Raw genomic sequence first — 21,962 nt, forward strand, 5'->3', positions numbered from 1 at the left:
TTTGGATTCAACTGTGCAGGGATAGATGCAGTGTGGGGGTGTGTGTGTGTGTGTGTGTGGGGGGGGGGGGGGGGGTGGTTGGCACTAGACTCCAGCGAAGGTGTGAGATCTACTTAGTGAATTGTCTCCATGTCTGTTTTAGTCATCCATAGCAAACAGAGCACAAGAGCCAAGCTGACACATTTATCTAATTTGACCTTTCACTCAGCTCTGGGACTCCTCTAGTTTCACCTGAGAAAAAAAAAAAAGAGGTTTGGTTGCCCCGGTGGTGGGCCAAACACTCACCTTGAAGTTTTCTTTGTCATGCGTCAGTGTGCATGTGTGTTTTTTAGCCTCATTTATTCTACCTGAGTCACTCCGTTTGATGCTGGCACTGTTGTGTCAGAGACCCGGTTTTGTTGGCCAGCATAAGATGGTACGAGGCAAAGCCAGAGGCAAAGGTACGGGGCAAAGGTAGAGGTTTGACAAAAGTGTTACACTGACAAAATAACATATATTTTAAGCAAAACATGACCTGACTGAGCTTATTAGCCAAAGTAACTCCATCAGGATAGAGACTGTGTGTGAGGAAACCTGCTCAAGATGGCCAGCCATGTTGTGTTTTCACCTGGAGTCATAGAGATACTGTCTCCGGGCCCCTATACTCTGACAAAGTGGTTGTTGCTTCAATCCCTGAGTCAATATTGACAGCCAGCAGGCCGGCCAGCCAGAGAAACAGCAGCAGTTTGCAGCTGGGGACGATGGAGAGGGAAGGGAGGCTGGGGTGGGTGGAGAGGGAGGAAGGAAGGAAGGGAGACTGGGTGGATGGAGAGGGAGGGAAGCTGGGGTGGATGGAGAGGGAGGGAGGCTGGGGTGGGTGGAGAGGGAGGGAGGCTGGGGTGGATGGAGAGGGAGGGAGGCTGGGGTGGGTGGAGAGGGAGGGAGGCTGGGGTGGGGTGGATGGAGAGCGAGGAAGGAAGGAAGGTAGGAAGGAAGGGAGACTGGGTGAATGGAGAGGGAGGGAGACTGGGGTGGATGGAGAGGGAGGGAGGCTGGGGTGGATGGAGAGGGAGGGAGGCTGGGGTGGATGGAGAGGGAGGGAGGCTGGGGTGGGTGGAGAGGGAGGGAGGCTGGGGTGGGGTGGATGGAGAGCGAGGAAGGAAGGAAGGTAGGAAGGAAGGGAGACTGGGTGAATGGAGAGGGAGGGAGACTGGGGTGGATGGAGAGGGAGGCTGGGGTGGATGGAGAGGGAGGGAGGCTGGGGTGGATGGAGAGGGAGGGAGGCTGGGGTGGGTGGAGAGGGAGGGAGGCTGGGGTGGGGTGGATGGAGAGGGAGGAAGGAAGGAAGGTAGGAAGGAAGGGAGACTGGGTGGATGGAGAGGGAGGGAGACTGGGGTGGGTGGAGAGGGAGGGAGGCTGGGGTGGGTGGAGAGGGAGGGAGGCTGGGGTGGATGGAGAGGGAAAGGGAAAGGAGGCTGGAAACCCTCTGGTCTCTCTCTGGTTTACCCTGCCACACACAGAAAGGTTCCTGACAATCCCAACCCCACCAGAGAAGACAAACTTTTTGGGGCAAATATCAGCTGTTCCAATGATGTTGGATTGGATGTTATTAAAACGACAGGGTGGAAATCTATACAGGCACAGTCCACGCAAACAGTTGTTTTGAACAAAAGTTTGATGATGTTGGGAGACTCCGTGTCTAGTCTGCTTCTGTTCCCTGAAACTCCAGTGAATGCCTCTGCGAGAGCCAGGCTTGTGAAGGCTGGAGGCTTAAGGCTGACAGAATGAATCAGTGCTGTGGTGAGCAGCCTGTCTCGGCTGGTGCCGGGAGCAGACTGCGCCTGCAGCTGTGAGGTGGGCGTGGGATGCCAGGGGTCGCACTGCCCCGACAAGCAAGCTACCTCACGCTACCTCGGGGGCTAAATCCTTTATGTCCAGTAGATCAGATGCAGGGGAGATGTCTACCTCCTACACGCCTCACATTTCAGTCAGACTGAGGGAGGAGGAAAAGACAGAGAGAGTGAGAGAGGGAAAGAGAGAGGAGATGGTCTGGGAAACAGATGACGTTCAGGGAGAAATGGAGACCAGGAAGTGAGAGCAAAAGGAACTGAGAGAGCGGGAACAGTGTACTCTGCAGCTTAGCTGATGAATGGCCGTGTAACCTCAAAGCTTCTATGATCTGACAGGATTGAACAAAAGGAAAAGAAGGGAAAAACTTAAATCCCTGACCACACACACCTCTTGCACTCATGAGAGCAAACACAGTGAAAAGACTTTCAAGTCTTGGATTAGGTTCAAGAAAAACCCACAGAAACGCATGCCCTCGAGGGTGTGTTGACAGAGCCAACACGATCGCTGTCAGACCAGCACTGTGGGCCACAGCCTTGCTGCCTGAGCCTCTCTCTCCCTGGCTAGGATCAGACACAGGTCATGTTTAAGAAGAAGGAGGAGCAGATAACAAGATTTGTCATCTTCAGTGTCTTCCTGAATCCCTGAATTTGCGGGTCGATGAACTGTGTATCTGTGGGTTTGTGTGTGTATGTCTTGTGTGTGTGTGTGTGTGTGTGTGTGGGGGGGGGGGGGGGTCATCCCTGTGATCCTGGTAATAACATCCCATTACAGGACAGCAGCTTCCACATCCTACATAGAAACCAATCTACATAGAAACCACTGTGAAGCAATCACAGTACTTCAATCAATCAGTCAATCAATCAAACCACTGATGGATTTATGACAGATAGCCTTAGCTTTCCGTAATCATGAAATCCTCCAAAGCCAATTGATTACAGGAAGGTTGATCTGGGCAGAGGGGGTCATCCAGGCAAAAGTAATACAGCCAGAAAAGACGATCTTAAGCATGACAACAGCCTTGTTTTCCTCCCAGATAATCAATGTAGAAGTGAGTCTTGATCACAGTGGCACATCCTGGATTAATAAAAAGGTCCCATCAGCATGTTCACTTGGCAGATTTTTTTGTAGCGTACAGCGGTAATCAAACTACATCCTGGATTAATAAAAATGTCCTATCAGCATGTTCACTTGGCAGATTTTTTTGTAGCGTACAGCTGTAATCAAACTGTACTAAAAGCATGTAAACCGATCCTCCACTCCTTTCCCTTTGTTTGTGTAGGTGTGAATAGTTGCTCCCTTTCATTTTCCCTGAGCCACAGTAGATAGCAAACACATATAAAACAATATAGATTTAAACAATGCCATTGTTGAAATGATTAGGACTGAGAAAACCTTTGTCAACATCCTTTCCAAAGTTAGAAATATAACTTTGGTGGCGTATGTACGACAAAAGTAAATGCCCTTTTCCAAATGTGGAATAATGTCGAAATGGTGTTGCTTTAAAAGAAGGACAGGAAGGAACCTTGTCCCGTGTGTCACAAGGAGCCTCTGACGGTGGTCAGGGAGGGCAGAGTAAGGGTAAGGTCCAGGTTACTCTTCGGAACAGGACATGGTCTCTGGTTCCCCACTCTCACGCACATGCCATGTAGCTCTTGCCCTTTTCAGTCAGTCAGTTTCCAAACGTTCCGCTCTCTGCCCTGAACTGGAGTGTGTGTGTCTGGAGGAGGGGGGGGGGGGGGGGGGGGGGGGTGGTAAGGGGAGAGAGGTCACTGATGACCTGAGTGGCAGTCAGAAACAGGTTGGTTCATCACCTATGCTCATTATATCTTCCATAACCCTTGGAATGATTACATGCCATGAAAAGTAGCCACAGTTAGGCCTGGACTGGATGGACACTGCATCTCAGCCCCCTTAGACTACGGCATGTCTCTCTCATATAAGCCACACATTGTAATCACACATTACCACACTTTAAGTGATTACGTTGCTGCGTTTTCCCCTCCCCAGTCATTCTTTTTCATTTCACCACTGGGGAAATAATAATAAGAAATGAGAAATATAACTGAAATATAAAGAGACACTCATATTGTCTGTGGCTTAGGTAAGGAAGCGTGGTTGACTTTGACCAAGTGAAAGACAACAGTGTTGTCTAGGCAAACAAGGCTGGACACCTGGACACGGGCATGAGCAAGAGATTTGCATAAACTTTGGTGGTCTTCTTGTTTTGCCTTGAGTACATTTTAATATTCTACTGAACATCCAACAGATAAGCAACTGTCTAATCAGAAAATAGTTCTAGAATGTGAAGCTCCATTCCTACATTCTCCTCCTGGCCCGCAGTCCAGCTGTCATAGAGAGTGTCTCTGTCATAATCAGAAGCCTGACGACGGTGGACAGAACTGTGGACGTGTAACAGGAGACACTCTGAATGGGGTCCCTTGGCGCCTCATGTCAAACTCTAGGTGCTGCTGTGGCGTTTGAGCTGAGGGGGCCACGGGACTGCAGGCACTTGGGCCTCTAACTGTCCCTGTCAGGATGCTCACTACTGTCCCTGTTGCTCAACTCTCCCTGTGTCACTAACTCATGTGAGAATACAGTGGTTGTTCCGTGTTCCTTGCTACGCTCCATTGCTCAGTGCTGCTTTCACAACAGGCCTTGTGGCCTGTGTTCTGGATAAACAGTTTTTGGTGGTTTGTTATTATATTTTGTTAATGGTTGACAGATGTCTAGATGAGGGCTTGTGAAAATGGAAGGATTAAGAATGGGCCATCTTCTAAACATACATTTCTAGGCTACAATGTTTTTGGGGTTGATTTTCTTATGCCCCATTGTCACATCAATGTTATTTAAAATATAAAACCTTGATTCATTCATTTCTCAAATAGGAAAAAGACATGCACATGTTGTTTGATTTACAGGGATTTTTTGATTGACAAGTGTCCTGGATGGTGGCCTCAGGTTTAATAATAACAAAATTCACAAAATGGTGCAAACTGACCTGCTATTCTCTAGTCTGCCACCACTAAACTTTTGAAATGATAGGCCATACACAAAGTCTAATTTATGTTTTCATAGGCTTTACCCAACCCACGTTGTCTAATTATACAGGCTATTACTTTAATACCTAACTCTGTATTAACTTGATTTTAAATTATATTTAATTTATCTCATGTGAGATAAAATACAAAATCCAGTTTCCTTAGGCGTTGGTCTATACATTTGGCCCGACAAACTATCATTGCTATCAGCCGAACTTGTCATTTGAAGGGACAGTCTGTGGACAGTGTGTGATTTAGCTGTGACCCAATTTCTTAGCTCAGCGTTGGGTTATCAACTCCACACGCCCAGTACAAGATCGATGTCATTTTACACCAGTTCGAAGTGCAGGTAAAAAGGTGTGCATCTTAGACAAGCTGTACAAGACCGCGGCACTGAGAACAATGGTAGAGATAATCTATTGCATTAGGCTACATTAGTAATTCTTGTAAGATCACGAAAGCCAACTCCTCAAGTAAAACCACGACGACATAAGTGTCTCATCAACGACGTCTTATAAAGTTCAAATATAAGATACTGCCGTAGCCATGGAGTCAATATTGAGGGGGAAAAAATATGCTGGGGAGTGGGGGTCCCCCCCTGACAACGTTTTACGTTTAGTTATAAATATGATTACATTTATTATGATAATTTCGGACAGCGTGCGTGGTTGCCTGTCGTAGCGTAGCACATTTATATGTTATGTATATTTTTATATCAATATATTGGGGGGACATTTTGACCAGATATGAATATTGTGATGTAAAAATATTGTGACGTTTCCCCCCCCCAATATATTATGATTACGGTCCTGCTGGTGAGTATGGTAGACCTGAAGCCATGAACGACCATAGGCCATTCACAGATGCGTATTCGCTAACTATCCCGCGGCGTCCATAGGCCTAATGATCAACTACATTGATACTACACTGAAAGTTAGACTTAAAGTAGCCTACTCAATAAATATTGGCAGGCACAACGTTATGCCTCAGTAAATACTAATTAAACATGCATGCAACATTTATTTAACCCCAATTTCCATGGGAAATATAAGTAGGCTAGTTCCTTATGATAAGGAGCTACGTGCAATACTTTTATGTTTACTCACTTTGTTTTTGCTCTCCAGGAGGTCATCGAACCTGCCCCATAATATTGGTTCAGAAATGCAGCAGCGACGGCACCTGCTGCTTGCAGCAAGTTTTCGTGCGTTAAGGCGCAACTATACCACAGTCAAAGAAAATTCAGGTTTGGACGGTAGGCTATGTATTAAGTATTTGTTTTAAATTTTACTGTGTTGAAAAAATTAAAAAAATTAAAACATGAATTTAATTTTTTATTCTATTTTTTCTCTGTTGTAGTCTATAAGATTGGCAAGTAAACCCCAATTCAAAACGGAAAATTAATGAAGAGGTTGTCAATCAACAAGGCCTTATATATTTGATATACATTGAGCATATATGCCTCTACGATAAATGTGAATTACAATTATTGTTGTGAAAATCTTAGGATAAAAGAACAACGACAACCCAATGAAACAAAACTTAACAGTAGATGCCCACTAATAATAGCCTAATTATCAATCTGTAACAGAACAGTCTCTCCCCTTTCACCAAACTCTTTAGCATATAGTCTACGACAGGGTCCAAAGTTCATAAAAGTTTTGCTGATAACAGAACCCAATAAAAGCAACTGCGCTGCAGTGTAAACACATGTCTACCTGCCTCGCTGTCAGAGCGGCCTTCTTCTAAGAATTTGCATAAAGGCCCCATCAGCCAGCCCACTAATTACCATGTTTTATATTCCCTGCCCTCCAAAAGCATCATGGCAAATGATATCACTCTCCTCTACAGGGAAGTGAACCAGCCTCTCCGAGCAGGTGTCAGCAGTGGATAATTCACATCAACACTGGACAGGAGAGGAAGAGAGATTTGTTTCTCCTCTCTTTCTTCTCCACCAACTTCCCTTCCCTTTAGTTAGATTATTAGTTCTTTTTTTTGTTTTTTTGATGTTCTCGAAAATGGTTTCAAAATTGACCTCTCTTCAGCAGGAGCTCCTGAGCGCCTTGTTAGATTCCGGAGTTTCCAAAGATGTCCTAATCCAAGCCCTGGACGACATGGACCCTAGCCCGAACAGCTTTGGAGTTAAATTGGAGAACCTACAGATGTCTCCCCCAAGCTCAAAAATGAACGGAAACGATTCGGATTCAAAGCCGATATTTCATCAACTGACAAATGGTCACGGAACGGGTAAACTGTCTGGAGACGAGGGATCCGAGGACGGGGATGAGTTCGACACTCCGCCTATATTGAAAGAATTACAGTCGATGAACACGGAGGAAGCTGTGGAACAGCGAGCAGAAATTGACCGCATGTTAGCGTAAGTGACGAAAATGTCTTTAAATGTGAAGCGCTCTGTCGAATATTGTAAGATAATTAAATCCAATAGACTTCATCCAGGTTTAACTGTTTTCGGGTTAGGCTATTAGTTTATCTGGACTGAGTTTATAGCTGTAGAATTGCATCTTATTAAATCAGACTTGGTTGTAGCCCATTTCAAATAGAATAGGCCTAAATAAATAGCCAGTCTTTTATGGCATAATTTGCGTATGATAATCAATTGTTCACAAAATATAACTATAGGCCTACTGTGTAAATATTTATGAATTCTAAATTAGGATAAACTAATAAACGAAAAAAGAGAAAAGCCATGCTTGTGTTTACACATTTGAAACGTCGCGCCAGTAGGCTAATTTTCTGGTTACTAATTATCAACACGGGTTATTATTTCTTTAGCTTTGCAAAATTTTGCGTAACACGCTCTATTTATTATTAACTCACTCCACCTCTCGCAAAGATAAACACTGTAATAACCTACAAGAAGAGAAAGTTAATTACTTGTTAAAAGGCAGACCTTGTTTTGTCTGTTGTCAACATATTGGTTAGTAGCCTAAATGTCATCCTCATAATAATACAGCATATCATGTACATTTGTGATAGTAAATATATGGCCTCCCAATATAGTCAAGGCTACATAAATAATATCAATACGTTGATATAAATATGGCAAAATTATAAAATGCCACGTAGTCTGATATAGCCTAGACCAAATAGCCAACGCTTTTAGGCTGCGCTAGGCCTATCGAAAAGAAACATGGCCTACAAGTTTCAAATGTTCTTACCCATAGCCTTCCCATGTACAAACAATTTTTCAAAAGTTCATTCATAATTCCAAAACCGGAAGAAAATCAAAACTAACCCACGTGTAGTTAAGTTATTATTAATTTTATTCTATAAATCATCAACTGAAAGATACACAGTGGCGTATGATTAGACTGATTGAATGGAGATCTGGTTATTCATTGTCGAAAGTTATAAACCAACATCTCTTAACCCACAGATTTAAAAGGCATTCTCCAAAACAAACAACAGTAGATTTGTGAAGTCAATAGTCGTTTTAATCTCAGTTTAGTAGGCTATATGATGGTAAGTGTGAATTATACTGTAATATTTTAGAACAAGAATACAAATCAGGCCGAAGGCTTGTTCAAGGCTTGTTTGGTTTTTTGACTGAGTGGCTCAACATTTATACTGTCATGTCCTTTTATTTTGGCCAATCTTTTGTCTTAAACTTGAATTTGCTAATCATAAGTCTATACTTCTTTTTAGGTTATTTCTATTAAAAATGAAACTTCTGATTGATTGCCGTTCTACCTACGATTAGGCCTCCTGAAATTAAATCCGACAATATTGGTTCGCCTATATTTACGTAATCTAATGTAAATTTGTTAAATGGAATAAATGATAAATTGGAAATGAATAAGCGGAGAAAGGGTATAGGTTACGCTAAATGGCAACAACTCATCAAACGTTTTCCTTTGACCGTGTCCGAACCATCAGCCAATTTTATATTATGATTAACATATGTGGCCTACTTGTTAAATTACATTTCTAGAGATTGTTAATGCTTAGACCAGTACAATCCTAACATAGATTATAGCCTAGGCAAATTGTGTTTGAAATTGAATAATAGGTAGGCCGGACAGGCAATCAGTATTTATGCAGTATTTTCGAGTTTCAGAACTTTGTTCGGAAATTTCCTAGTTGGATTGCACCAGCTCAATCAGTTGGTCTAACCTTTGAAAGTATTTACAGCCCATTGAATACAATGATTAACGGTCGTTTATTAGGGTGCTTAACAGTTGCTCCTACAAGTCTTTAAACTTGGGGCCTTACGAAACAGAAAAAAACTTCACTCCGAAATCACAGAGGAAAACATGGAGCAGTTTTCCATTTTGAAAATAGTGCATTAGGCTACGTGCATCGGGTTGCAGTTTAATATTTTGACTCCCATTAGCAGGAATAGGCATAGTAACCGTAATGCTAGGTTGGTATGCTATGTTAAATCAGATATGAAACGTATTTCCTTTATGTTACACCCAGTGAGGACCCATGGCGTGCAGCCCGAACGATCAAAGGCTACATGCAGCAGCATAACATCCCTCAGCGCGAGGTAGTGGATGTAACGGGACTGAACCAGTCTCACCTCTCGCAGCACCTCAACAAAGGCACACCGATGAAAACTCAGAAAAGAATGGCACTCTACACCTGGTACGTCAGGAAACAGCGGGAAATTCTCAGACGTAAGTAAATATGTTTTTCACACAACTTTCGATATGGTTTAAGGCCGAGGTTTTTAACAATTAATTAATTACAATTAATCAATACCCTTTCAAGATCAAAATATAATTATTTGGATATACTTATACATATGCACAGCAAAGGCTTATAAACCATAACCTAATATTTTGGTAACGCCTGTTGCATATAAGATCCTTATATATTTTATGGGCACAAGTCAAGTTAATGATGCATATTTGGATAATTAACATATATTGTCTTGGTACATGGTCCGAGTACACCCATGTCTCCACAGTGTAAATTATGAGAACCCTGTCTACCTTTTTCTATGTATTCTATACCATCAAATGTGCCCTGTCTTATTTTTCAGAATTCAACCAGGCAGTGCAAGGTTCTGGCAGCAATATGACAGACAAAGGCAATCAGGATCAGGTGATGTTTTTCTTCCCAGAGTTTAACCCACCTGGTCAGAATATGGGGCAGTCCAGTGACGAAGTGGGCTCTGAACCATCCTGCAAGAAAATGAGACGCAACCGTTTCAAATGGGGGCCTGCATCCCAGCAGATCCTGTACCAGGCTTACGAACGCCAGAAGAACCCCAGCAAAGAGGAGAGGGAAGCCCTGGTGGAAGAATGCAACAGGTATGAGGGAACACCTTAACGGTCAGATGGCTGAGCGCTTAGGGAATCGAACTATTAATCAGAAGGTTGCCGGTTCAATTCCCGGCCGTGAAAATGACGTTGTGTCCTTGAGCAAGGCACTTTACCCTACTTGCCTCGTGGGAATGTCCCTGTACTTACTGTAAGTCGCTCTGGATAAGAGCGTCTGCTAAATGATTCAATGTAAATGTCGCCCATTAATCCACTCAGAATTGAATACGAACAATTCACAATTATTACGTCACCCTGACTACACTCAGCACAGTTGTCTCTCTTAGTGTTTTTCGATGACTCTATTATTAATTTGAGTTTGAATAGAACTAACAATATTTCCATGTGTTCTTCCAGGGCTGAGTGCCTTCAGAGAGGCGTGTCTCCCTCTAAGGCCCACGGCCTGGGCTCAAACCTGGTCACAGAGGTGCGTGTTTACAACTGGTTCGCCAACCGGCGGAAAGAGGAGGCTTTCCGGCAGAAGCTTGCGATGGATGCTTACAGCGGTCCGACCCACGGCCTCAACCCCCTCATGGCCCACAGCTCTCCACATCACCCGCAGAATAGCGCTTCTCCACCCAGTAAGATGCTAGGCAGCGTCACCACACACTGGAACCCGCCCCAGTCACATGCCATTTCCCTATTCACATGTGCTTTTTGCATGCTTCCTGTGCAGAAATGAGGATCAAGCAGATCATTTAGTTTTTTTAATAATTTTATGGTGCTGGGATTCAATCTGACATGGTCCTAGCAGAACATTGTCAGAATAACAATTTTCTCCTAATGTGTCAGTTAAGAGAGAATTGAGCAGCACAGTTGATGAGATGAGAGAAACGAGCGTGTGGCCGGATTATCATGAGAGTGAGTGTTGTGAGAGAGCTGAGCAAATGCCATTGTTATTCTGATCTTTGAAGACACACTGAGAACAATCCACATTGTACCTGCAATCTCCACTCCAAAGTCAGCAGGCAGGAACGTGGCACAAAGCGCAGTAGTCTTGTGACAGGCTAGGGTCAGCATGAGGTCAGAGAGGTCTGGGCCTGTGGCCCCACCGATCTTGTTTAGCTCCACTATGGGCTCACTCAGTTCAGGTAGGCCACTGTTGACTTTCTTCACAATCTCAAAGTTACTGAACCCAGAACAAGGAAATGCAGCATCCAAGTGTTCTGATCTTTTGACCTCAAATTGTTGTTTACTGAAACTGTTGTGTTTGAGCAAACTATCTTGAGCATTCTACATAAAACCAAGCAGGTACTTGGACATAGCAATATCCACCCACCACCATAAAATTAATGATTTGGGAGACTAAATCAAAGTCAATTGTTGTCCTTTCATGTCAGAGGACGAGGTCGACCTTGCAGAGACAACCAACCATTTGTCGCGACTCTACTAGTTACTGTTGGAAATAGTGGTCCTATTAGTGGATGGTCTGTTTTCTTGTGTTTTCCCCCCCCCCCCCAACACACCTGACCAGGCAATGACCTCAGGTTGGAGAGCCAGGAAGGTCGCCGATTGGCTTGTTACGGCGGAGAGGGAGGGAAGTTAATTGTGAGGCTATAGGGTCAGACAGAAGATACTCTGCTCTCCCTGGAACCGGGTTTCCCTGCTTACAAGGTGTCCTGCTGGCAACATCAGCTGTTTTTCAGTGTCGGCCTCTGGCCTGACAATAACCTCTCAGCGGGCCCTCCATCGCGTTGCCAGGGCATGGCCTGTATTATGCATGGTTAATGGACAATTAAAATCCCTGGCTGCTACATCTCCACAGTCTTTGATAAGGAGCTCCTCTGACTTCTCCTCTCTATAGCCCTGCCTGGAGGGGGGGCCTTATTGTCTGTGGTGTATTAGAAGACTGCAGTGACTGTAGCCTAGGTTCATTTATCTCCGCTGGGGCTTGGGGAGGGACAGTTTTTTAAAGCCTCCCTCCCCCTCTTCCCCCTCCCCCTCACCTTTATGGCCATCAGTATTGTGGCGGAGGCTGGGCGCAGACCCCACCAGCAGGAGCTGTCCTGTGGTATTGGTTCTTTTCTGGCCAGACAGGACTGATGAGGCCCTCTGTGCTGCCGGTGTATAGAGAACAGGGGAACCCCCTTCACAGCCTCACCGGCCTGGGTATGTGGCGAGGTCAGTGCTGGGTCAGGGTCTCTCTTGTTCCATACATTTTTAGCAATCGAGGTTTGGTTGGTTTGTCAACACTGTATAGACAGACAGCGCTTGTTTTGGAATAGGGTAACTTGATGGATGCCTTTAAGTCAGATAGGAGGCAAACCAAAATGAAAAGCTAAAAAGTAAATCGTTTTGTAATTTTTCAGTGGCTGAGGGATTGCTTCTATTTGTGAGTAAATTAATGTGCCGAGCCAAGTGTTTTAATGGTAAAGATAAGAGGAGGGCACTTGAATTCAGCAAACAAGCAGCCAATGTGACGTATGTGTGTGTTTATGAGCAGGTTCGCAGACAGAAAAAAATATATAATTGGAGAAATGAGGGCAGTGCCAGAGTGTGTTGTGTTGGTTAATCTCAAAACACAGCATGGCAAAACTGGTTCCTTGATCTTACACTGAACATAAGGGATAGTATCTTTTATTGTTGCCTTTAATCAATGGATTGAAAATGTATGTTGACTTTCTTTGCATTGCAAGCACAATTTTATTTACGGCTTCCTGCATCAAAGCTGAAAAGCAACCTTGATACCTACGCCAATCAGCAAAGATAATCCAGACAGAGTAACATCTTTTATTTTACCAAAAGTACCAACAAATTCAATTCAATGCCTGATAAAGCACACTTCTGATTGGTGGTTTTCCAGATACAAATGTGCTGATTTAGTGAGTGTGTAAGCAGGGTGCTGTTTCCCTGTGTCAGCCCTGTGTACTGCTCTCTGCAAGGCCCTGACAGGGCACAAAGGGCCTGATACGTCCTGTAGAGACCCTGGAGGTCTTACATATGCACCATGGTCACAATGAGCACCGCCTGGGGAAGGGGAGAGGAGCTTTGATTTAACATGGCTCTCACAGAGAGCTGAGGGCCTTTACAAACCCTGCTGCACTCAACAGCTACCACTCCCCTTCCAAAGTTCTCGCCCTCCCCCTTTCTTCTTTAAAGAACCCTGCTCCTGTTAAGAGTTCAAATGAACTCGCTGTCACACGACATCGGAAGCCTGGGTGCCAGATTTGTTCTGTAAAACAACTTAATGGATTTACATTTTAGGATAATCCCCCTAATAATAAGTCAGTATATTTGATGATTAGCTGTGATTTGCGGGCGTCGCTGCTCCAACCCTCACTTACGTCGTGGGGATACTCGGGTTGTTATACGAACCCTTTTTCCTCACTACAGCTGGGCTAGATATGGCCCCCTCCCCGTCCCAGCCTCAGACAAGACGGCAGAGGGCTTCCTGGCTGACAGTGGGGTTCCCTGCAGCCAGAGTTACTGCTGGCCACTGGGAGACTGTCCTAAATAGCATCCCTCTCCCCTTGACACTTTTAGAGGTGGCCCAGCTCAGGGATTACTGCCTGTTTATGAGTTCTCAGCCATTGTTTGGCAGTAGGGGTCATAGGTCTGGGTGGAGTGTTTTATTGTTTTGTACCGGTGTTTACAAGGCGCGGTGGGAGTGCTATGGGGTTGCTAGTATGTTGCTGAAAACAATTTGAGGTCTGTAGTCCTCTTGTGGTCTTGGCAGGATGGATGATATGCGGTCAGTGGATGAAATACGGATCTCTGTCTTTCTCGGCTTTAGATCTGCAACAAGCCATGTACTAGTCGTTTTCAAACTGAACGTGTATTTGCTCAGGGTCAACTGAAATCCTGCTCACAATACTGTATTTTAATTCAATTATAATTTTAATTGTTGTTCAGAGTGAACCCAGTACCGGCTCCCCCTGTTGTTTCTTTAATCACAAACCGAGTGCTGTGTCAGTGTTCCCTGTGACCGTTGCAGAGCCCTCAGTGTGACATGTGTGGGTCAGGGACAGAGAGCTCTGGGACGATCTCAGATCTGAGAGCAAACAGTGCCTGTCTCCCTACGGCCAGGACAAGCCAGGGAGCCAGGGACCCTCTACAGACCCCTCTGTGAAGGGCTGAGGCGACAGGATAAGAATGTGTTTGACATTGTTTGTAATTGTGTAATGTTTGCACTGTTGGTATCAGAAGGGGTCTAGGATTGGCAAACATGCATTTGATAGGTGGTAGACAGGCATTCCTGAGCCTCAGCAGTGAGAGAGGAGAGACAGCAGAGGGGTCTAGACCCACAGGGTGTGGGCTCTTTAGTGATGTCACAGAATGCATTGTCAGGAGAGTCCAGGCGCTGGATGTAACGGCATTCCGTAAGGATGACATTTCAGTTCTGTGTCACTGGTGAAGTTTCACTTCCTAGGTGCTGGTGGTGGACCATCAACACGATCCCCGTGAGCTCAGTCTGGACAGGGGGGGGTGGTGGCGTTGTGTTGTGTGTGTGTGTGTGTGTGTGTGTGTGTGTGTGTACACACCGGGTGGCCTTGGCTGAGCTGTAACGATAGCAGTGGTGGAGGGGTCAGTGTGTTTGTTTACTCTGGTTTCCAGTCAAAGAGCAGGTGAATCTGACGGCTTAGAACGACGCAACCACGGTCTTTCCCAGAAAGGCCCGCCCATCTTCCTGCCCTATCAACTATACCTCCGTGACAGTTGTTGTTAGCCACGAAAAACATCCCAGAATCTAATCTTTCTCTCTCTTTTTCCCTCCACTTCCTACTTCTTGCCCTTCCAGTGCGTTACAGCCAGGGACCTGGTGAGGTCAGTTCCTCGACGACCATCAGTCACCACGGCAGCAACTCCATGGCAACCAGTCAATCCGTGTTACAGCAGGTGTCTCCGGCTGGCTTGGACCCCAGCCATAGTCTGCTGTCACCTGACGCCAAGATGGTGAGTGAGCACACCTGGGCCCTGCCTGGCCTCAGATTAGATAAGGCCCAGGGCCTGCGTTTAGCCTAGACATACAAAGCAGGTTCCTGAGCCATGCTCCCATGGTCCTGCCAGCAAGGTCCAACAATTAGAGCATTGTGCTTCGCTGTGTGGACGGTGGAGGAAGGTGGTGCGGAGGCCTTGGCTGAGCACACAGCTGGGCCCGAAGTTCAGCCTTCGACAGCATTGGGCCCGGCTCGTCAACAGTTTAGCCAATAAACCTGACAAAGAAACATTCTACTCTTATCGATTAAATGCCCTGTAACAAGGGACGGAGGGTGGAACGGATAGTGCAAGCTGCTCTGTCAGGGATATGACAACAACCGCCGCTAATGCTACAGGGGGTTTGTCTGCCTTCAGCAAAGGGAACAACTTTCTCCCCTCTGCCCTGATTCAATATTTGATCAGTGAAAGCGAAACTTGCGTGCAGGGACATCAAACTGTTTCAAAAACTATTCAGATGTATTCATCGAATTCAGAATTAGTCTTTGCCTGGTCTAGTATAGTAGTCGTGAGTATTCTGGTGGTTGAGGGGGAGGTAGCCTGTGGGGTGGAGCAGGCCCGACTGGAAGGGTTTTATCTCTCGGTCCTACCCAGTCCCTCTTCTCTGACCAGGCTGTAGTCAAATAGCCCCCCAGCCCCACTGTGGGGGGAGGATTCCCATCGAGATACCCATTAGATCAGACCGCACCCGTTGAACTGTAGAAACATTTAGAGGTCTGCTGAGGGAACATGCAGGTGTGATGTGTGCACCTGCAGGCACTGTGCATACTGTACTGTGTGAGTGTGTGTGTGTGTGTGGGGTTCAGCTTGTGCACTTGCACGGGCATGAAAACGCACACTGGCACACAAAGCGGTACTCAATGTATGTTTTATCGCTTTCCGATTTTTTCTTCCGTATCAGTATTTGCTAGTGTAGATGACTGTAGTAACACAAGCGCAATATCACACAAAAGCCCCATTGCTGAGTCAACATTCACGTTGTGACCTGCTTTGCTGAGAACATGTAGTTTCACTTCCAAAATACAATTTGGCATCTACCTGTGACTCAATGCCCAGACTTAAGAGTTAATATTGATAGCCCAAAGTTAATATTGATATTATATAAGCCCACTGCTATTTCTACAAACCAGCTCAATATCTAAGTTTTACCACTAAATATATTGGTGTTTCACTCTTTCTTTCTCTCCAGATCTCAGTGTCTGGTGGAGGTTTGCCACCAGTGAGCACGCTGACTAACATCCACAGTTCTCACCACTCCCACCAGCAGACACAGAACCTCATCATGCCCCTCATGGCCATAGCACAAAGTGAGTTGGCCATTTTACTTCCTGTTTCAGGGGGCCCTGATTTGATGTCCGAACAGCCATTGGCCGGGTTTCCCAGATTCGTTAAGAAGCTCTTAACGCTAAGAGCTTTTTAAGAGCGTTTTCTAAGAACGCTCTAGAACGCTCTTAGAATGCTCCTAAGAAGCTTTTAGCGTTAAGAGCTTCTTAACGAATCTGGGAAACCCAGCCATTTTCTTTCCCATGCTCAGTGGGAGAGCACCATTCAAGTGTTGTTCACTTTACACCCGAATATGTGTACATATACATAAAAAATGCCAATACCAGGGCATTGTTTTGTGTTTTGTCATGCTCTCATTGTCAGCTATCATCCTGTCTCCATATGATTTTCATGTTAGCGATGGGACTTGAATTAACAGAGGTCCATCTGTGCCCCAGGTATGAACACGTCGCAGTCCCAGTCGGTGCCGGTGATCAACAGCGTGGCGGGAAGCCTGGCGACGCTGCAGCCCATCCAGTACAGCCCGCACCAGCAGGGCCTCATGCAGCAGTCTCCAAGCCACATGAGTCAGCAGCCCTTCATGGCCACCGTCACACACTCACACAGTTAGTACCATCACTGTCTCTCTTCGTGCAACCGTACCACTGTCCTGTCTGCTCTGCCTCTCTCCCCAAAAGCTGTTCCCCTCGAGCTACTGTAGTCTGAGTAGGAATGGGGAGTCAGAGGAGTTATAAGGGCTGTCATATCATTACATGTGAATGGTTAACGCTTTGGAAGCCATATTCATATATGCGTTGATGGGATACTGTATTTTTTCTGTAAATTTGACACCATGAATCATTAAGAAAGCATCCACTGACTGTGTGTGTGTGTGTCTGCAGTGTACCCTCACAAGCAGGAGCCTCCACAGTACTCCCACCCGTCTCGCTTCTCCTCGGCCATGGTGGTCACGGACGCCAACAGCCTCAGCACCCTCAGCTCCATGTCCTCCAGCAAACAGGTGAGTCAAACCCCCCGCATGCCCTCCTAACTCAGGCCTGCAACCCCCCTGCATCTCTGGTGATTTTTTCTCTGTCTTCCCGGCCGTCTGCACTGCTGTGGTAGCTGTAGTTAGCAGGTGACGTGTTGTCTAGGTAATAGATGGCATCCACAATCTTAACTGGTTGATTTTGAACAGCATCGATCAGCTACCGTTTAACAAACACCAGATGAGGCATTGCGATCAACCAAGCAATATTAATTGTTGCAGATGTGATATCATTGTTAGACAGATTTTAGCTGACCCTATATTTTGTAGTTTGCACTTTACACTGCATTGTTTTTTGAGAAGATCTCCCATGAGAGAATTAATATATTGAGATGAATCCATTTGTACTTAATCTACTAACACACTGCATCTTTCACAACTCAATCATCCTATTCACAGAAACAATACAATCTGAGCACACTCTTTGTGATACTTTGTGAACTTTGTGATAAGATCAGGACAGAAAAGACAGATAGACAGGTGTGTGTATGTGTGCCTGTGTGGGTGTGTGTTCTGACTGTGTGTTGACCTGTTTAATCCCTGTCGCATTAGGATTCTCCAGTAAACAAGATGGTGCAACTTGGGGGACTCTCCTGGGTAAATACGACTTTATTAGTAACAGTTTATGTAATTTAGTTTATTCAGTTAATTACACTCACTTAGTTTGGCATTGTGAGTGACCTTCACATGCACCACAAATGGTCAAATATAGTCCTTCCATGTACATGCGTGCCTATGTGTTTTCCATAAACATCAAAATCATTCAGTTAATATCATGGTCTCATGCAGCAGTGTGTGACATCATAAACATACTTGGCAACAGAAGATTTCATAGATTTTTATAGTGATTGTAGGTTTTAACAGCTGGCTTTTTCAGTTTACTCATGGTGCTCAGTTTGACCCTACACATCCCAAATGCTTTTGTCAGAACATGTGGACCGCAAATCTCAATCAGTGGACCAAGCGGGTGTATGGATACTCCTCTGAATTCCTATTTCCTTTGAAAGACCCGACCAATCAATCACCTGTGCCCTCAGCCAGAACGGTACTTGATTAACGATGCCTCCTTTCGCTTTTCTCTCCCTGGTGAGAGAGTGGCTCTCCCTGGTTTGGCAGATCAGGAAATGAACCCCACGGTTAATCAAAGTTGTGGAAGCTCGTGTCCTGCTACTCAGGCCTGCTTCCATGATTCCGATGAGGATGGGGGTGGGGATGGAGTTTACAGTAATTACAGCTCTTCCCCTATCCTACTTCTCCCTGCTCCCGATGATCGCTCTAGCCTGAAATGCTGTCCTGCTCGCTGCTTTCACACGCTCAACTTCCCACGCTGAGAGACAGGGCTCTCACGCCATGTCATTGCCGCTGAACGGCTGACCGGCTGACGTGCTTTAAAAAAAACGTCCTCGGAATAGCTGGCCCAGTTTTATTGCTTTTGTTACCTCTCAGTTCAGGATTGACTATAGATTGTGTAAATAGATATAGGTGGATTGCTGCTTACTTTTTTGTTGTGGTATCGTAAACACAAGCCTCTCCTTGCTATTCTAGTTTGAGTCCATTTTCTCAGGTTATGGCTGGGGCTTTATAGAATAGGCATGTTGTGAAATGCCAGCGTTTAGAGAGCAATTAGCCAGCAGGCTCTCCTAGTCTCTATCTTATCAGGCCTCTGTTTGGCCTAGGTAGTGTAGACAGAGGGCAGGGGGGTCTTCTCATGACACAACCAACATGGCCAAGCTTTATAACAGTCTTGTTTACCGAAGACCCCCCCCCCCCCCCCACACAAACACACACACAACCACCACCGCCCCTGCCCTCACAAGCACCCCCCCCCAGCCCCAACCACACCCGCCCCCGTTTAAAACCCACCTCCATTTAGAGCCCCGTGTCTAATGACTGGGGTCTTGGCAGCTCCACCTTTATCAGGTGAGGCTGTTTGCTGTCCGCGGGGTCGTTCCAAGGTCAGTGGCCTCCACCCCTTCTGAGAAAGGGAAAAATAAATTCGGCAAACATTTCGAAAAAGGCTGTTTCTATGGCAACACGGCCCTCCTGAGAGAGCGGAATGAGGATAAGGAATGTATTTGGTCAGGTGTGGCACACAAAGGTGCAGGGAGGACCCGTTTAGAGTTGGTGATTTTAGACAATTTCACACGAGGAAACGCTTCTCAGTGTCACACAACAATGCATCTTCACAACCAGCAGTTACAATGTTTCCCGTTTCCTGTTTTGTTTGGTTTGTTTGTTTGAGTGAAGTTGCTTCTCTGACATGGTGTTCTCTCTCTCCTTCTGCAGTGTCCTCTTCAAGCCTGGTGAGGTTGCACACCTGACTTCCTTGGTGCCTAGCAACAGGAGCTCCGTTTTCCACCTTCTCTCTGTGGTAACCGTGACAACTCCTAATAACTAGCAGCACACGCACTGGACGATGAGTCAATAAATCAAGCGTGGTGGTGGAGGGGCGGAAAGTGCCGGCAAAGAGACAGAGAAATGAACCCTGCAGGTCTGCAATAAGTGGGAAGGACATACAGCAGGAGTTCCTCTCATAAACACAGATGATCAACAAGGATATGATTGATTTTTTAAACACAATCTTTGAAAACAGTATTCATTGCTCTACCTTTCATTGAAAATTGTACATAAATGACATTCCTCGTTTTTTTTTTGCCGCGGCCAATCATTTGTGACCATCACCACAGAACAAACCAAATGAAGCTGTGCCTCTGCCCTGTGTACTGCGGGGTTCATCATCCGAGGACGGGAGTAGAGGCCCTGGTAGACAGCGATACTATGTGATTGAGAGACAAAGTTGCACAGAAGCTGAGCTGATCTCCTACTGTCTGTCTGTGTATGGCAGGACTCTGATACAGACAGTGGGATCGCCTCTTTGCCAAGTGCCCGGACTCATGGCTAGATGTTTCTTGTCTCCAGCAACCACTGAAATTATGATTCACATTTTTAACTGTCTTATCAATAGCCGAGCACACTAGCGGAACTGTTTGACAATCATATTTACCTTGTTCGAAAACAATTGTATTGATTTTGTAGATAGATATGTCATATACCTGTTCTGTTTCAAGTCTTCCATTTGTTGTTTTTTATATATATATATATATTTCTTTTCTGTACAGCATATCGTGCTGTTTTACAGTATGAAGGATTTGTCACAAAATGTTTGTAATTTCTTATGTAAACTGTGATTGAGACATTTGACAATCTTTGGAATACATTGAAGGATTATGAAATGTGACTAGACTTCCGCTATTTCAGACCAAACCCTGTAAATATCTCCAGAAATGACCGACTGTTGTCAGAGCAGCCTACCACATCAGGGTGAAGTGCGATTACACCACAGCATGCACACAAGCTCGAGTACACCCACATCTCACACCTGTTTTACGCTTTTTCAAGGTATATAATTCAAAGTCTGCCCCGTTTCACAAACTACCTTCACCTTGTAAAATAACTGTCACTTCGTCCTTGTGTGCCTTGAAACCCAGTCCTAATCCCATTTTGCAGGTCCGGACTACCGTCCCAGCAAGCCCTGCTCAGTTAAGATGAATTCCTCACATCCCACATTCTCAATATCCTCAGAAGTCCAACATGTCAGAGTAAATATAAAAGATGAAATTGTGAAATAATTTGATTTCTTAATACTCTCATCATAAATGATTGAAGGACCCCCCACCTGTCATAGTGAAAATATTTACAAGTATTTGTAAGAAAAACATTGATATTAGTCTGGAATCTTGTTAAGGGTTTAGAGAAGGAGGAGGACCATGTTGTGACAGCGGTTGCTCTAATCAGGCTGGATTCCATGGAGGTTGGGAAAGGTTTGGGAGAGAATCCCACAACCAGGGTTGGACACCCGAGCAAACAGTCTCAGAGACTCATTACGCAGCCTGGGTTTGCTTGGTTGTGGGATCAGGGTGTGGTGCTATGGGTACTAGACATTTCACATAAGACACTTTGTAACTGCATTGTCAGTAAATGTATTTGTCTTGAAGACGGATTGATTTAGCTTGATTGTCAAACATTCCAACTTAAGCTGTACCATCTTGCTTGTGTTCTTATCACAGTTCAGGCTTATTTCAGACTCCTTTCCAATAGGTCATTATATTATTGTTGTTTTGTTATTATTTTTGTCAGTCTGTTATAAATATACCCACTGCTGACTGAATGGAGAACAGGCAGAACTTTCCAGAATTCATACTTCTAGAGGACCAGATGGCAGTGGATGTGATTTTCTCTTTGTGTATTATTTTTGTATAAAATGGAAATCAATCTTTTAAATCATTATTTATACTTTCTGAGAAAATGTTGATATTTCAAGTAAAGCTTTTTTCCAAAACAATGAAGTGTGGTCAAAACCTTTGTGTTGTTAGTGCTAGCATACAACATTTTAAATATTCTTTGTGAATGCAGTGTTTAACCTTTGCAATATCAGCCTCCTAACAATTCAAACACCTCTAAATTATCCTTGTGGTCCCTGAAGGTGAATTCCTCCTAACTCAAAACAAACCTTCTAATGTGATACAGGAAGTCCATAATGTAACCTTCAGACCTGACTAGTTC

General features: G+C 45.0%; 1 protein-coding gene across 1 annotated transcript in view; it reads left to right on the forward strand.

The window, feature by feature from the left end:
* hnf1ba (HNF1 homeobox Ba) overlaps positions 1 to 21,733 on the forward strand; it is a 30,266-nt gene extending 8,533 nt beyond the window's left edge. Inside the window, exons 2-12 of the mRNA XM_047035914.1 lie at positions 5,993 to 6,120; positions 6,717 to 7,242; positions 9,306 to 9,505; positions 9,874 to 10,144; positions 10,511 to 10,734; positions 14,892 to 15,046; positions 16,278 to 16,395; positions 16,810 to 16,977; positions 17,254 to 17,372; positions 17,952 to 17,996; positions 19,686 to 21,733. Coding sequence (XP_046891870.1) covers positions 6,872 to 7,242; positions 9,306 to 9,505; positions 9,874 to 10,144; positions 10,511 to 10,734; positions 14,892 to 15,046; positions 16,278 to 16,395; positions 16,810 to 16,977; positions 17,254 to 17,372; positions 17,952 to 17,996; positions 19,686 to 19,706 — 1,692 coding nt within the window. The 5' untranslated portion in view covers positions 5,993 to 6,120; positions 6,717 to 6,871 and the 3' untranslated portion in view covers positions 19,707 to 21,733. The remainder of the gene's footprint in view (positions 1 to 5,992; positions 6,121 to 6,716; positions 7,243 to 9,305; positions 9,506 to 9,873; positions 10,145 to 10,510; positions 10,735 to 14,891; positions 15,047 to 16,277; positions 16,396 to 16,809; positions 16,978 to 17,253; positions 17,373 to 17,951; positions 17,997 to 19,685) is intronic.
* The last annotated feature ends 229 nt before the right edge of the window (positions 21,734 to 21,962 follow it).

The sequence above is a fragment of the Hypomesus transpacificus genome, chromosome 15 (assembly GCF_021917145.1).
Source record: "Hypomesus transpacificus isolate Combined female chromosome 15, fHypTra1, whole genome shotgun sequence".
Taxonomy (NCBI): Eukaryota; Metazoa; Chordata; class Actinopteri; order Osmeriformes; family Osmeridae; genus Hypomesus; species Hypomesus transpacificus.